Raw genomic sequence first — 16,993 nt, 5'->3', positions numbered from 1 at the left:
ACCAAACTCAAAGACAGCAAGACACATCGAAGAATATATTTAATTTATTTCTATATCGATCATTTCAAGTTAAATATACATATAAATTAGTAACAAAGTAGAAAGTATTAAATTATTTGAATAATAAAATATTAAATAATAATTAACAACATAGCAACTACTAGTGGCCTTTGAATAGATATACAGATGATTAACAAAGATCATTTTAATTTAACACCAAAATAAACACTACATTTACAAATGGGTAATGCTGATAAAGGAAACATAATGCCTATGGCCCCTCCCCAAAAGTTAAATACATACATCTATAATTATATATTATTATGCTGATTCTATTTATAGCAATCTATTTTTAGAGCATATTATTTTCAATTCCAAACAGGTGCGTAGTTATAGTACAAGCAGCTTCATTTTAATACAAGAATCCCTGCTTACATTTTATTTCCCTGACTTAAGAAAAACATTGACTCCACTTTGCTTAACTTCACTCAGATGTAAATGAGTACCAGATCAGGTGCTATAATGTAAGCTGTCATACTTGTAAGCAGATTTGTTATGACTACCAAAGGGGATTGATAGTGATTGAACTTTAAGTTTTTAATAACAATTAACGTAAAGCAAAACCTTACAATATGTAAGTTAACCTTTCTCAACAATAAACAGTGTACAAGTATTTCAAAACATGATTTATTTTGCTGCATAAAATTCTAGCCTTTATTTCTTTCTTTTAGACATTCTTTGTTTTTTAAACAGTTTTACTACATTTTATGACATGTTTTGGAACTGTTTTATTACAACATATGTTCAAACAAGAGTTTCAATATTTTTACATGAATATTTGTTGATAAAATGTTGAAAAAGAAAATAATTGATACATTATAAATAGTGGACAGATAGTAAAACAGATATTTGGGCACATTGCCAAAGGCTAGACAAAATATTAAACTTAATTGCTAAGACTGTTTTGAAATTTTGATACAATTATAATTGCTTGTAATTAGTGTAGAGATAGCTAAAACATATAACAAATACATGGCCAAGAAGTTGAACCTTTATAAATACCATAATTATTAAAGAAAAGATAATAATAGCATCAACTTTCAAAAGCTTAGAACATGCAAAATGGAAGCACATCAAAAATATACACATATACAGTAAGTTAAAGGCATTTTATTATAGATCACAAATTTTCATCCTTAAACAACAACAACAACAAACAAGAGGGCCATGATGGCCCTGAGGTCGCTCACCTGTATATAGTCCCCCCCCCCCCCCCCGGGCCAATTTTTACCCAAGGGCTTTTATTTGTTTATTTGAACAGACTTGGTAGACACCCATAAGAAGATGTTTCATGCTAAACATCTAAGTTCTAGCTCATTGGCTTTTTTAAAAGAAGATTTTTAAAGTTTTTACTATACACATATAGTTAAAAACAATGACACCCCTGGGACAGGGCCAGTTTTGACCCCCGGGCGTTTATTTTAACAAACTTTGTAGACACTCACTAGAAGATGTTTCATGCTTAATATCTAAACTCTAGCTATTTGGGTTTTTTCAAAGAAGATTTTTAAGTTTTTGCTATACACATATAAGGAAAATCAATGACCCCCCCCCCGGGCGGGGCCAGTTTTGACCCCAGGGCTTTTATTTGAACATACTTGGTAGACACCCATTAGAACATGTTTCATGCTAAATATCTTAGCTCTAGCTCTTTGAGTTCTTTAAAAGAAGATTTTTTAAGTTTTTACTATATGCATATAGGGAAAATCAATGACCCCCTGGGGCGGGGCCAATTTTGACCCCAGGGCTTTTATTTGAACAAACTTGGTAGACACTCATTAGAAGATGTTTCATGCCAAATATCTAAGCTCTAGCTCTTTGGGTTCTTTAAAAGATTTTTTAAGTTTTTACTATATGCATATAAGGGAAAACCTATGACCCCCTGGGGCGGGGTCAATTTTGACCCCGGGGCTTTTATTTGAACAAACTTGGTAGACATTCACTAGAAGATGTTTCATGCCAAATATCTAAGCTCTAGCTCTTATGGTTCTTTTAAAGAAAATTTTTTAAGTTTTTACTATATGCATATAGGGAAAATCAATGACCCCCGGGGCGGGGCCAATTTTGACCCCAGGGCTTTAATTTGAACAAACTTGGTAGACACTCACTAGAAGATGTTTCATGCTTAATATCTTAGCTCTAGCTCTTTGGGTTCTTTAAAAGAAGATTTTTTAAGTTTTTACTATATGCATATAGGGAAAATCAATGACCCCCTGGGGCGGGGCCAATTTTGACCCCAGGGCTTTTATTTGAACAAACTTGGTAGACATTTACTAGAAGATGTTTCATGCCAAATATCTAAGCTCTAGCTCTTACGGTACTTTAAAAGAAGATTTTTTAAGTTTTTACTATATGCATATAGGGAAAATCAATGACCCCCAGGGGCGGGGCCAATTTTGACCCCAGGGCTTTTATTTGAACAAACTTGGTAGACACTCACTAGAAGATGTTTCATGCCAAATATCTTAGCTCTAGCTCTTTGGGTTCTTTAAGAGAAGATTTTTTAAGTTTTTATATGTATATAGGGAAAATCAATGCCCCTCTGGGGCGGGGCCAATTTTGACCCCAGGGCTTTTATTTGAACAAAGTTGGTAGACACTCACTAGAAAATGTTTCATGCCAAATATCTAAGCTATAGCTCTTATGGTTTTTTAAAAGAAGATATTTAAAGATTTTTCTTTTGGTTGCCATGGCAACCAGAGTTCTGCATGGAATTAAATTCTTTGAACAATTTTTAAAGGTGACCACCAAAGGAACATTCCTGTGAGGTTTGGATGAAATTTGCTCAGTGGTTTATGAGGAGATGTCATTTAAAGCAAAAGTTTATGGACGGACCGACGGACGCCGGACGGACGGACGCCGGACGAAAAGCGATCACAAAAGCTCACCCTGTCACTTTGTGACAGGTGAGCTAAAAACACTAGATCACATTGTACATAACATTTCATATAAATGTCTTTGGGAGTCTCAGACCTCTGATACCATTGTTCCCAAAAAAGAAACACCAAGACCGTCTTATGTACAAAAATGTTGGCACAGTTCTATTTTGGTATTGGTAATTTACAATAAAGTATATAAAACCAATACATATTCTGCTGCTGCAGTTTACAAAACTAGTGTTAAAAAAGAATAATTCCAAAATATCTGATTAAAACAATGAGGCATGTACAAATCATAGCTAAATGGTTAAAACCCCCATTTAAAACAGCAGGATTATACTTCACATGAAACATTTCATAATGTTTACATAGAACTTTTATGCAAGTATTAAAAATTTTCTAAATAATTACAATGTATTTGCCTCTACACGATAAAAGCCAATGTACAATTCAGCAAACCAGAATCAAATGAAAACTGTATTTGGACTTACAAAGGACTTTTACTATTATGTAAAAAAAATTGTTTGTTGAATGCTTGAATGTTCATAATTTATAATATGGTGGTGGTGGTGTTAGTAGTTTACTGCGAATCACAGCAGTAAGCCACATTGAATTTACCAGAGCACAGTTCAGCCACAGCACCTTTTCTGGACAGGCTGTCAAGCTGTTTACTAGTACTAGTCGCCTTCACTTTTGTAAGGAACTGATAATTCTTTACAAGCCAGAGCAGAGGTACAGTGCAAATGACTGTAGAAAGGATTTCATGATCAATCACAATGAACGTAATCTGCACCATCTGGAAATCGAACCCAATTTACAGTCCAAATACCTATTGTGCCAACCGGACAGCTATGTACAAATACATTTATATCATTGGAAATAAATATTTTTAAACTTAACACTCAAACTTACACAATAAAAGACCTAGAAACTATAAGGCAGTATACATTTCCACTTGTCTAAATCTTAATTCTGAACACTTTGTTAATGAACATTTTCATCTCAATTGCTTGAAATAATTCAACAACATCAGTGTACATGAAGCTAGAAAGCTGTATCACAGTCTGGTTTTCATAATGTCATATTTGAAACTTATACTAATAAAATAACATTATATTATGCAAATTATACTTAGAACCAATAACATTCACAATTATAAATACTTTTTCAATTTATAAACAAAACGAGAAAGAATTGGTGATAATAAATTTCAGGTAAACAATTCCTCACATTATGATATTTACAAACTCCACAAATATTTATTATTTATCTTTAAAATATTGTGAGCTAACAGGAAATGCCCTAATCACAATGATGCAAATTTGCTCTTTTTAAGAAACCAAATAAGACAAAAAATTATTATAAAAAGCCTTTACAGTCTTATGACAAATGTATTTCCAAAATTTATTCCGGAACGTCGGTGGTTCTACTCAGGTACCCGTTCGTGCCTGAAATAATGCACGGAAGGGCACCTGAGGTCTTCCTCCACCAGTAAAGCTGGAACGTCGCGATATGACCTATACTGTGTCGATGTGACGTAAAACCCAAAACAAACAAACAAACAAAAATTTATTCAAAATCTGAAGAAAAAACAACAACCAAAAACAAAACATATCTACCAAAATACACACCACACTGGGATTTTATCAATAATTATGAGACAAATAAAAAATCAAGGATTTCAAAGTTACTAACTGTTAAAAAATAATAAAAAAAGGAAAAAAGCTTTGAGCTGGAAAAATACAAAATTCTATAAAATGAAGCAATACTTTTGATTTTTAGATATAAAATCGAACAATTTTCTTGTGACATCTTTCACCCTGAGATCAGTCAATTCTTCTTGATGAACTGTTCTTTACTTTAGACACAATAAAAGGTGTAAGAGCCAAGGCTAGAATTGAGAACCCTAGCAGTGGCCTGTAGAAGATCCATCCTATAGCTATGATTGTTAATGACAGACTGATAGACAAACTTAAGTTCATTAAACACACTCCCATTGCCATAACATCTCTTATGATAGGTAACCAGTCAACTGAAAATAGAAAACCAGATAAACCAGTCAAATTATTTTATAGTTATACATTTGTACTTTTGTTTTATTCACTACAGAACCAGTCCACTGATTACTGAAAATAAAAATCTTAAAGGGAGTCACAGGCAAAATTTTCGTTTCTTAGTTTGAATTTTTCATTCATCTGTAAATGTCCCCAAAATTAAAACACTAGACTGTCACAGGAACAAAGCTTTTCTCCTTATAAAGAAAAAATTGGTGGTTTCTTAACTTGATGAACGTGGGTAAGGTCACAGGTGAACGTCGCGTGGCCATGACTTACACTATACCCCTGTTCCCCCACTACAACCCAAAACCCTTAAACATCATCCAAACATCATAAGTATTGACAAAAATAAATTTTATGAAATTTTTTTTTTATGATTCTATAACTTATGACTTTATAATTTTTAGAGTCATAAAAATTTTTTTTTCATAAAATTTATTTTTGTCAATACTTATGACGGGGGATAGTGTAATTCATGGCCACGCGACGTTCACCTGTGAGTAAGGTAAGAGCGTTAAGATTTCACAATAGTTGTCACGGTGAACTCTGGAAACGTTAAAGTACATGTCAAATGAATGACTTACACTTGTATCAATCATATAATATCTGCAATATCTGTATTGTAACTTCAAGGGTTTGTCAGAGTCATATGACTTGTTTTAAAACCAGTGATTGTGTCAGCGTCTAAATTTCGTTCAACATATATAGATATATTCACGCTTCAAACTCAAAATATATAGAAATCATACAGAAAATCATGCTGGGACTTTAAAAAAATGCCATTTTTAGCATGATTTGTGTACATATAATCATTTTAATATTTTGTAATTTATTTGCCTGAGTATCCCTTTAATCATTTCACTTTTCATCTGGAAAAATAGGTAACCAGTCAAGTGAAGTAAAAAACACAAACCAGTCACTTAACAAAAACGAAATGAGGTTGGTAAAGAAGATATGAATGTGATGGCCTTACCTAGAGTTGTAACTATACTGGTTAAACATGTAAATCCAATAAACATGAGCAGCCACCCGCCAAATCTAATGGCCCAGGTAAATATAGAGTTCTGCATCTTTTCTTTACCAAATATCTCCTGCAATTCATTCAAATAGATATACTTGACTACCGGTTATTAACTGTATACATGTAGTTAAAAAATGTATTCTTTTTAAATGTATTTTTGTTACTTTTCTCTTGCTTTTTCAAATATAAAGATTGTTGTGAAAATTTAGCAGAAATAAGCATAAAATAATGATGTATAAACACTGTAGAGCAGCACTAGAATTTCAATATTTATCCCTTAAATTTTTGATCATATCAATTTAAAGAATATTAAGAAATTCAAAACTAGTTACATTTGTATTAGGTCAGACAACTATGTAGGAAGATAGAACAGTCATTTTTTTCATGTCACCTGGTGTAGATATAGATTAAATCTCACTAATACAGTAACCTCTTGTTATGCTTTAAAATAAGTGTCTGATTTTTGAACCCATTCCTTCAGTAGTTTTGGAGATACAATGTACCAACTTGAACGCAAAAAATTATCCAAAGTGTGATGCTAACACCTAGATATGATAGCTCTCACATATCTTAAATCAAGCTAATAAAAATAATTAAGACTCTACACAATTTCTACTTATTACATACCTTTGCAGAATAGCTTCCTTCATACAAGATTTCAAGAGTATCTCCTGCAATTGTCTGGTATGGTAATAACTTTGCATTAATCTGCCTGGCCACTATGCTTACCTAAATAATATTAATATCAAGCAGTGTTAACCAATTGTTGATTCAACATGAAATAAATTATTTTACTCTTCAATAACAGATGCATTTATTACAAATTATAATTTGATAACAATTATAGAGTAAATGCCTAAAAATCATCAGCAAAATGTAGAGTATTAATTTTTTGCTGAATAATTTATGATACAAATGTCCTTTTAGTTAATACATAACAAGACTTTTTATCTCGCATATCAAACAACATTTATTTTCAATTCTTATCAAATTACTACACATTGGACTCTGCCATATCCTAACTATAATCTCGTCAAAGACTTTGAAATTTTTCATATATGAGAAAGCTATTGAACCAGTTGACAGAATATTATTATTCCTTCTTGGTTGACTTGTGTCTGAAATAATGCACAAAGCAACACCTGAAATCTTCTGTTCCAAGTTTGTTTGTTTTTATGATTTTTTTGTTACTCATTTTAAATTTTTGTTTTTATGGGGTTTTTTTCTAACACAGATTTTAACACATGTTTTGATCATATCTAAGCAAAAGATCCACCTAACTTGTTTTCCTAGATAACTACTTCCCTGCATGTGACTGACTACTTATCCAACATGATATCTAATTCAGCGGTGGGAGACAAATAATCATTTTACTCAATATCTGAGACTAACTGTCACAGAGAAATTACACCTCATTCAAGGATCAAACTAGTGACCCATGGATTACTTAATCAATGCCGTACTGTCCCTATTGTGTTAAGTGGCGGGGGGGACTCAATATCACTAGTAAAGAGGAGAAACTTGCCATATCATATGAACGAGTGTAGGACAAAAGCCCCCCGTCTAAAAATGACAAGGTGGACAAAAGCCCCCCCCCCAGTGAAATTTACACATAGGACAAAAGCCCCCCCATCAAAAATACAGATAGGACAAAACCCCCCACCCCCCCATCTTTTTTTACACGCACAGGTGCTCAAATTCATCAAATTTCACACAAACTTTTAAATAAGAAATGAAAATAATTTGTTTTAATGTTTATTTATAATGTATATATTGAAATGATAACAAAGTATATGATAACAGATGAAATAATGCATGCATGCGATACTGAATTCATAGCTTTTCATATACACAACAAGGGTCAGAAGAGTATTAATGTTTAATCACTTTTGTAAAGGGATCAAATTAATATCCTTAGCATTATGTCACCTACATGTGATGTCCATACATATCTTTTAAACACATAAAAACACAACTTTAATACACTATATGTAAATTTGATTGACCATGGGAGAGGGGGCTTTTGTCCTACCTTTACTTTTTTATGGGGGGGGGGGCTTTTGTCCTATGTGTAAATTTCATGGGGGGGCTTTTTGTCCACCTTGTCATTTTTAGACGGGGGGCTTTCGTCCGGGGGGGGCTTTTGTCCGTATCCCCATATGAACAATGTGACCTAACCGAAAACATTTTCCTGCTGACCAGAAACCACAGTAAGTGAAAGCTTTACTTTTTTGTTAAACTAAAGCTGTGAAATGAAATAGAACATTATAATGATATAAGAACATTATAATGATATAATTGAAAGTAACTGATTACTGTTATATGTAAATGACTACATCCCAATTTGTTTGTTTAAAGATCAAATGTCAGGAGATGATTTATTTAACTGATTTAATATATAAATAAATATTCATTATGACATGACAAAACCTATATATTTACCACAGTTTGTGGACCAATTTGAGATTTCCCACTAATTCCTGCATACTCAAACTTTATTCTAGTATCTCCAACCTGTAAACATGAAGTTCATTCATTTATACATTGTATAGGTATCTAATGATCCATGCTTCAGTTTGTTTGTTTGTTTGATTTTACGCCTTTTCCCAACAGTATTTCAGTCATATAGGCGGGAAATTTCCAAACCATCGTTCCTGGAGAGTTACACCAGTACTAGACTAACTTCCTCCGTGCTAAACTACCAAAGCATCTCCCGGGGATCGAACCCACGCCAGAGAGGTAACTGGATTAGAAGTCATCGACTCTAACCCCTCAACCACGGAGGCGGTCCTCCATGCTTCAGAGTAAGACTTGTACACAATAATCTTACCAAATATTTGTATCAAAAACATACAGTAAACCAACCTATACCTTGTATTATGATAAAATAATGCTGGTGTAATTTACTCCTATGTAACATTTACAAAGCAATTTATTCACTGTGATTGGACAAAAAGCTGATATAAAGATGATGTATTGCTGAATCAAAATAATAAATATACAAATAATAATGGTCTATCACCAAAATATGGGATGGTTGGAAAAGAAAATTTATACCACTCGTGCAACTGAAGATTTCTCTCTTTTTGTTTGTTCATAAACTTCATTTCATTCAAAGTCTGACAATACTAACCAAAATTATTATTTATCATAAACCCATACTGCTTTTGCGACTCCATAAAAACAGTATTGAATGACCGTGCATATATTTTGACATTTTGTCATTTGCATTATAAAAACATAATGTAAGGACATGCTTAATGTTAGCATTTCACTTTAGGCAAGTCACTAAAATGTGATTATTTTTTCACATAAACAGTTTTTATTTTGGATATGTGATCAATAATATCATATTCATGTACCTTCAATACTATATTTATAGAACTTGTTGAATAAAATATTTTACTTGCCAGAGGCTCGCATAATATGATATTTAGAACTTGTTCAATAAATTTAGTACTGAACTCATTCAATATCCTCTATTTCTTAAACATTATGTTTGATGTAAGTCATATGACACAACAGGATGCTCCACCTGTAACTATACAGAATGTTTAATCTATTACTGACACATACCTGTGGGTATGAAGGGTTCAAACTGTGATATATCATACCATCAAATACTTTAACATCATGTCTGTCAGACACATGATGATGGTCTAACCGTAACTGCTGAAAATTCTTGATTCGTGACTTTAGCCCTGAAACAATAGTCAAAAATACATGTGAAACTAATATGAATTAACAAAATGAAGTCATTCATTTAAAGTGTAAGCAATTGGTTGCATCAAACAAATTCACATTTATCATTTTTTGAGATACAAAACAGCACTTAAATGTCTTCTCTTTCATTACATTTATAAACTGTCAAACTTTATATCACTTTATAATGAACTTTATAATGAAATGTCAAAATTTTACATCAAAACATACAAAACTCTGAAACACTTCTCAGCTGATATCATAATGTTCACTTATATAAAACACTTTTTGTATTTTTCACATTTTCTTTTCATATTTCAAATCTTATTCCTTTACTGCATTTTTAAAAACATAAATGATCCATTTAAAACTTTTTTGCAGTCGCTCTGACAGTTAAAAAATACTCATAGGGTAATCTGTAAACAATTAGCTTGTATTTACACCACTCACTAGTATCAACATCTTCATACCCCAGCACTTTTCATGAGATTATGACCAAAGTAATCATTTATTTCTTTAGTTATACATGTGTAGGTCTACTTGCAAAAGAACAAAGCAGCATTGTTTTTCAAAGATAGCCTTATTGTAATACATTTAATATTTTGAACTACCTAATAATATTATAACATTTATTTTTTGCTTTTTTTTGTTCTGTTGGGTTTAATGTCATACCAAAACAATGTAGGTCATAGTAACTTTCCAGCTTTACTGGAGAAGGAAGAACTCAAGAACCCCTGCTTGTACAAGCTCTGTGATATGCTGCTAAAAACAGCAGGGAGTTTAATGTGGCAAAATGTTCTTTGGGTTCTTTCTCACATGATAATACTCATACAAATTCCTACCTTCTGAAAGAATGAATTCACCGACATTGACATTTGGAGCTACATACGACCTGCTTTCCACTGGCATTGATCTGAAAGAAATACACAAAGGATAAATACAAATTATCAACAACTTAAGTATGTTTAATTGTATAAAGCCATATATCTGCTGCCTATAGTGAAAGAGAATACTTTCAAAACACCTGTACAAGAGAAATGCATTTGTATATGTCCTTCCAGATTCATGCTAATTATCATGAAAATTATGAAAGTATACTACCGGTATTTGAAAGTAGACAAGAGAGTAACTTACATCTTGCAAAAGTCTTTACGACCCTTGTTAAATACTAAAAAAAGGTCAAAATATACAAAAAATAGCATTTACTGGGTTTGCCACCCAGTAGAAATATGGTGATGAATACTAAAAGATCAGTCATTAAAAAGAAAAAAAGAACAAAATCATCATGCTAGAGAGACAGTTTTTATAAAAATAGTAGCATATTATTTTGTTCCTGAACATTTTATTCTGTTTCTGTACAATATTCTTTTGTGTTAAATGTCAGCAATTTTGTTACAAATTCTTTTTAGAATCAACCATAAAAATATGGAAACATGATAATTTTGCTGTTTATAAATTTCAGATAGATATATTATAACATAAAGCTTAATAAACTATGATCATCATATCATACAACTAAAGTCTTGTAAACTATTCCATAGATTTTAGAAGAAAAAAAAACCACCAGAAAATACTAAACAATTTAGGTTTATTACTACAGTGTAACTTCTGAAAACCGATCACCTGTGGGACTGACCAAAAAGTTCGGAATTTGGAAGTTTCCGGAATTCAGAAGTTTGGAATTATCTGAACAAGTAGAAACATTAGGTTAACATTGAACATCTATTGTTTAAGACATGATGAAAAATATAGGAAGGTTATTAGATTCATAAAATGGCAGCATTAAATGACTTTTAAAAAGTTATCACTACATTGTATTTTTAATTTCATTATCGTCTTTAACTGAAATTTGTTGATACAAAAGTATAATTTCATGATGTACCAGCTATTAATAAACTGTTTTTTTTTCATCAATTTTTTTTTTCTTTTTGGTATTTCATAAAAAAAAATACTTCTCATATGTTATTTTTCACACTTTAATCAAGTGTTTGACATGCTTGACAGGTTGTGATTGTAATAGGTGTCAAGATTCAGTCATGGTTTCTTCCAATCTGACATTTTGAAGATTTTACAATCACAATTATAATATTCTTTCACACCTTTCTCAATTTCCGGATTTTGGAAGTAAATTTGAATTGATATCACCCAAATTTTACGGAATTCAGAATTTAGAAGTTCCGGAATTCAGAGGTATTTAATACATAGAAAACAGAAGGAGGAATTTCGGGACCCTGAAAAATGTTCGGATTTCAGAAGTTTCTGGATTTTACAAGTTCCGGAATTCAGAAGCTACACTGTAATATTTCAATGAATTCAACCATGTAATATGTATAAGATTAGTTATTCTGGTTATGTCTGATTTTGAAAAAGAAAACCAAATAATCCTTTACTTTAAAGGCACTTTATGCCTCAGGAATGAATAAATATTCACTCAAACATGAGTTTTATAACATTTAAATAATGGTTTTAGAGCATTGTTAGATGACTGTTACCTGAAGAATAGTACGTTCTAAATGTAAAATAATATGTCATTAAAGTAGCAAAATGTAAACAAAGTAGTATTTTGACTTCCATACAAAATACAAAATCACAATAAATGTACTAATTGCCAAAAAGTAACAGAAGAAGAAGAGAGTTCAGGTAATTGTCAAATGAGTAACTTGTTGGAAATTATAAAAGAACACCAAAAATAAAAAGATTTTTATAAATAATAATGAAAGCATTCTGGAGCATAATGGGCCTTTAAAGAGTGTAACATATGAAGTCACTCACCCTGGATTTCTGTGGTTGATAGAATCATCAAATCCGTTACTTCTTATAACCACAGATGACCATTTCTGACCTGTTTAAACATGCAGGTAGATATATCAATCTAATATTGTACCACTGTACAACTGTAAAATATTATCACTGTAAAATAGCAAACATATTCATGCATTTTCTAGATGAAACGAAGACAGACAAAATGTATAATTTTATTAGTATCATTAACAGTTGATGTCATATATAAATTATATTTCCACCTTCACTTTTAATTAAGATCCCAGCAGCACTTAGCTACAATTATTTCTACTGAAGACACATACCTAGACAGAAACACCTACCTTCCTATCATGAAACATTTAAGCCCAGTGGGTGCAGATCAGGGCCTTTTTTCATAGGTTTGGGATGCAGCCCTGCCCTTAATTTTGGGGAAAGATAACATGGTATATTTGCAAAAGGGGACGGAAAACTTGATGTATATTAAATTTTTGGGGAAAACTGCATGATTAAAAAAAAAATTTCTTTGGGGAAGCAGCCCTTTACCGGCCCGGTTGACCGGTTGAGCAATTTGGATACCGACAGCACCACAGAACCAAAATAAGTCCTCTAAAAATGTTTATATAAACTATGTAAAATAAAAGACAGTTATCACTTACAGTGAACATGTGCTATGTAACTTTGGCACATAAAGGAACATTAGTTATGTAAATTGTGCTGCCCCATACAATTTATGTCATTGTTACAAATTAATAATTAAATCTTCAAATGTTGCATGTCTGCAACAGATTTGTTCTGTTTCCATTTTGAAATGTTTCATAAGCAATATTAGGGATTTTGTAATGAAAAAAGAATTGAAAGCTCGTATTCCAATAGTAAAGAGGTTGAAAAGATTTTATGTGTCTGTTAGGTGCATGCTGGCCTGGCTCTATACTAGTGACTATAGCTTTGGAGTTTACATTCAAACAAACAAAATGTTATGTAAAGACAATGAGCATACTGTATGAATATTCTTTCTCCACCCTTGTTTCACCATTTCCTTGATCATATTTCCTGCAAATATAAAATACATATTTATTTCACTAAGTATTTATCATGTTTAAATTTGGCAAGTTAGTGAACTGCAATCCAAGAACAGTGTCTAATTTCTTTAACATTAAAAACAACAACAATAACAATGACAAAACATATGAATACATGTAATTATAATACTAGCATTAAACTGCTAGAATACTTTTCTACATAACTTTACCGTAATACATTTGTATATACAAAGAAAAATGTAACATGTATTTATTTATTTGTTTTGTAATGATTATTTTCCACAAAATTTTCCATGTGGCTAGATATTTGTGATCTAAATGATGCAAAAAGTTTGTTATATTTTTCATAATGATTCAAACTTGTACGTAAATGTTTCGGACAGTCCTAGTAGTAACATAAGAAAACACTTGAACTGACCTTTCTGTTACATGTTCTTCCCACTGGTACATCTCTACCACTCTGTTTAACTTCACTGCATGAACAGACACTCTGTACTCAGGGTCATTCAATGACTGAAAATAAACAAACCACATTATAATGACAGATCAAAACTACTGATGGCGAAGGCTAATCACTTTGAGTTCCACCAGATAAAGGATTAAATATAACCTTACCATTACACGGTATTAGCATTTCAGTAGTTTATACTTTAAAGCACTTCATTTTTAGCATGATTATGTACAACCGCATTCACAGTAATCTCTGGGACCAAAACCTGCATCAGGGATGCAGAAAACCTGTGCAAAGGAAAAAAACCTGAATCTACTGTCTTACCAGTTTTTGAGATTTATTATGGAAAATATCAACTTGCATTTCAACCAGAACACAGAGACAAAATTATCAACAAAATAGTTGTTTCATTTCTGTACATCTCAAAAGTAGAAATACCTGATCTGTTTGAAGTTCCCCTGTCAAATGCACAAGTTTTCCATTGTTCTCCATAGACACAACTTGTGTATTCGGCAACTTCACCACCATGTTTAAACCTTCATCAAGGGATTTTGCTGTCTGGACTGCTCTTCCCTGAAATAAAGATATCAATTACATGACCATGTCACGACAAAACCAACATGTGTGTTTGCGACCAGCATGGATCCAGACCAGCCTGCGCATCCGCGCAGTCTGATCAGGATCCATGCTGTCCGCTTACCAACCCTATTACAAGTAAATAAACTTATAGAGAACAGCATGGATTCTGATCAGACTGCGAGGATGCGCAGGCTGGTCTGGATCCATGCTGGTCGCAAGTGCACTATGTTGGTTTTGTCGTGACACGGCTCACATATCATTGTAACATTTAGTACTTTTAGAAATTTGTGATATGTTCCAATGATTTCATTTTTCTAGAATCTTAGCACTAAATTATGTTTTACATCACTGACAGATTTTGAAAACAAACTCAACATATTTTAGCTTTTACCTATGTCTGTCTGTCTGTTTGTCTTTCTATCTATGGGTACTTCCCCCATTCTCAAGAGTATTATGTTTATGCCTAACAGTCTATTTAACCTGATTCAACATGTTTGTTTTAATGTTTACTTTAATTTAGTACAAATAGCTTGAGCATTAGTAACTGATCAAATACATCATAACATATTTGAATTTATTCTAAAGCAAGACTTCCTGAAATACGTCGGACCAATGGACATGTCCGATAAATTTTGATCAGGTCGGGCGATTTTTTATTCTGGATCGGTCCGACTGTCCGGCTTTTATCCAAGCCGCATGTATACAAAATGGCGTCGCTAAAGGTGCCAAACCTGGGAAAAAAAGAAAATCTACGTCAGAGGAGCGCGCAGAACAGCAACAAAAGGATGAAAAGAATAGACCTGAGACAAAATTTTATGAAAAATGGAAGCAGGACCATGAATTTGTTGGTGTATGACACGGAGGAGATGAAAATGCGCTGTACGGAATGTGCTGATTTTTACGGCGAAAAAATTAAAACCAAAAAGTTTTAGAAATACAAACAAGTTTTTCTTTGATTTTGATCAATTTTATTCGGTCTGACAGATTTCGTTTCGGTCCGACAGATTTTCGAGGTTTGTCAGAGTTTTTTTCAACTTTCAGGAAGTCTGTAAAGGTTTGTCTTTTTACAAAAAAATCAATAATTTCAAAAAAATGTCCTGAATGTACGAAAAATGTCCTTTGTACCATAGAAATACATCTGACAAACATTCTGTAACAGTATGCTCAAAAGTTTTTTCCCCACTTTTTCAGGTTTTTTTTTTTTTTTTTTTTTACTTTGACTTCTCCATACCATTTTACTGGGTAAAATAAACTGAGTCATTCATGATTGCCTTATTCTAGGAATGTATGGTTCACAATCCATCTTATTATACAAATAAAAAAATCTACTTTCACTTTCAATTTAACAATCAGAATCATTAAAAATCATACAAGGTTTTTTATCAATTTTTTTTATCAAATTCCTTCTTAGAGTTTCTCAAAACAACTTTTTTTACTGTACCTCATTCCAAAATAATAAACATGACCCAGCCACTAACAGTACAAGTCCAACCAGAATTCCCACAAGGCTACTTCCAACTCTGTCACAGAAGCCTGGATTCCGCTGATATGACACATATGTTCTACCCCTCTCCATTCTAAAAGTATAAAATAAAATCAATTTTATAAAATTAAATCAATTTGTATTAGCAATAAAATGATAGATGGAACACAAATTTGAAGAAAAAATGCAATTTCAAAAAATTTCATCCGGAAAATATCATATCCGAAAACATATCATAACATACCTTTGAGTTTCAAATGTTTTAAAGTATGTCTTGTTATATAATCAAATAAGTTGTGACGATAATATGTAAATCTTTGCTTTCGTACTTCATATAATTGTTTTTCTTGTTGTTGAGAAAGTAAAATATAAAATATTTTAATATTAAAATAACCGGAAGTTGTCGTCAGTGTTTACACGGAGTCTTGTGTGAGAGACACGTCATAATAAATTTGTTGCCGACCTACAGTAGTGTTGTAATCCCTAAAATTATTATGTCATAATCTTTCTTGAATTTATTTAAAGATTAAAATATACTATTTTTTTAAATAAAAACCGTTCGCGTGTTTGTGTAGATCAACATTAACTGTTTTATTAGTAAGTTTCATTCCTTCAGCTTTCATGGTTCAGAAGATATATAACCATAACTAGACAGTCGAAAGTAACAAGCTGTTAGGAGAATAGCAGCTCATAACTATGGAGGGTTATTTATGCCAAAATTACATCTTGCTTTCTGACGTTACATCGTGCTTTCTAACTTGTACATTGTGCTTTCTAACTTGTACATTGTGCTTTCTAACTTGTACATTGTGCTTTCTAACTTGTACATTATGCATTCTGACATATACATCTTGCATTCTGACTTTTACATGTTGCTTTCTTACATGCACAATATGCTTTCTGCTGTGTGCGACTTGCTTAATTTTATGTTGATGTCGTTATTTAACGATCAATTATT

General features: G+C 32.1%; 1 protein-coding gene across 1 annotated transcript; it reads right to left on the bottom strand.

Annotated features, from left to right (window-relative positions):
* Positions 1 to 4,528: 4,528 nt before the first annotated feature.
* On the bottom strand, positions 4,529 to 16,476 carry LOC132744838 (transmembrane protein 43-like). Its single transcript, XM_060733628.1, has 12 exons — positions 16,280 to 16,476; positions 15,994 to 16,129; positions 14,412 to 14,546; positions 13,941 to 14,035; positions 13,480 to 13,532; positions 12,492 to 12,561; positions 10,562 to 10,632; positions 9,594 to 9,718; positions 8,460 to 8,531; positions 6,645 to 6,746; positions 5,970 to 6,087; positions 4,529 to 4,971 (listed from the first exon to the last, which is right to left on the bottom strand). Exons 2-12 carry the CDS (start codon positions 16,126 to 16,128, stop codon positions 4,766 to 4,768), a joined length of 1,182 nt encoding a protein of 393 aa, XP_060589611.1. The 5' UTR covers position 16,129; positions 16,280 to 16,476; the 3' UTR covers positions 4,529 to 4,765.
* Positions 16,477 to 16,993: the final 517 nt, after the last annotated feature.

Source organism: Ruditapes philippinarum, unplaced genomic scaffold (assembly GCF_026571515.1).
Source record: "Ruditapes philippinarum isolate M1 unplaced genomic scaffold, ASM2657151v2 ctg316_1_1_1_1, whole genome shotgun sequence".
In the NCBI taxonomy this organism is placed as follows: domain Eukaryota; kingdom Metazoa; phylum Mollusca; class Bivalvia; order Venerida; family Veneridae; genus Ruditapes; species Ruditapes philippinarum.
Note: the sequence above shows the minus strand (reverse complement) of the source record. Positions and strands in the feature narration are given on the sequence as shown.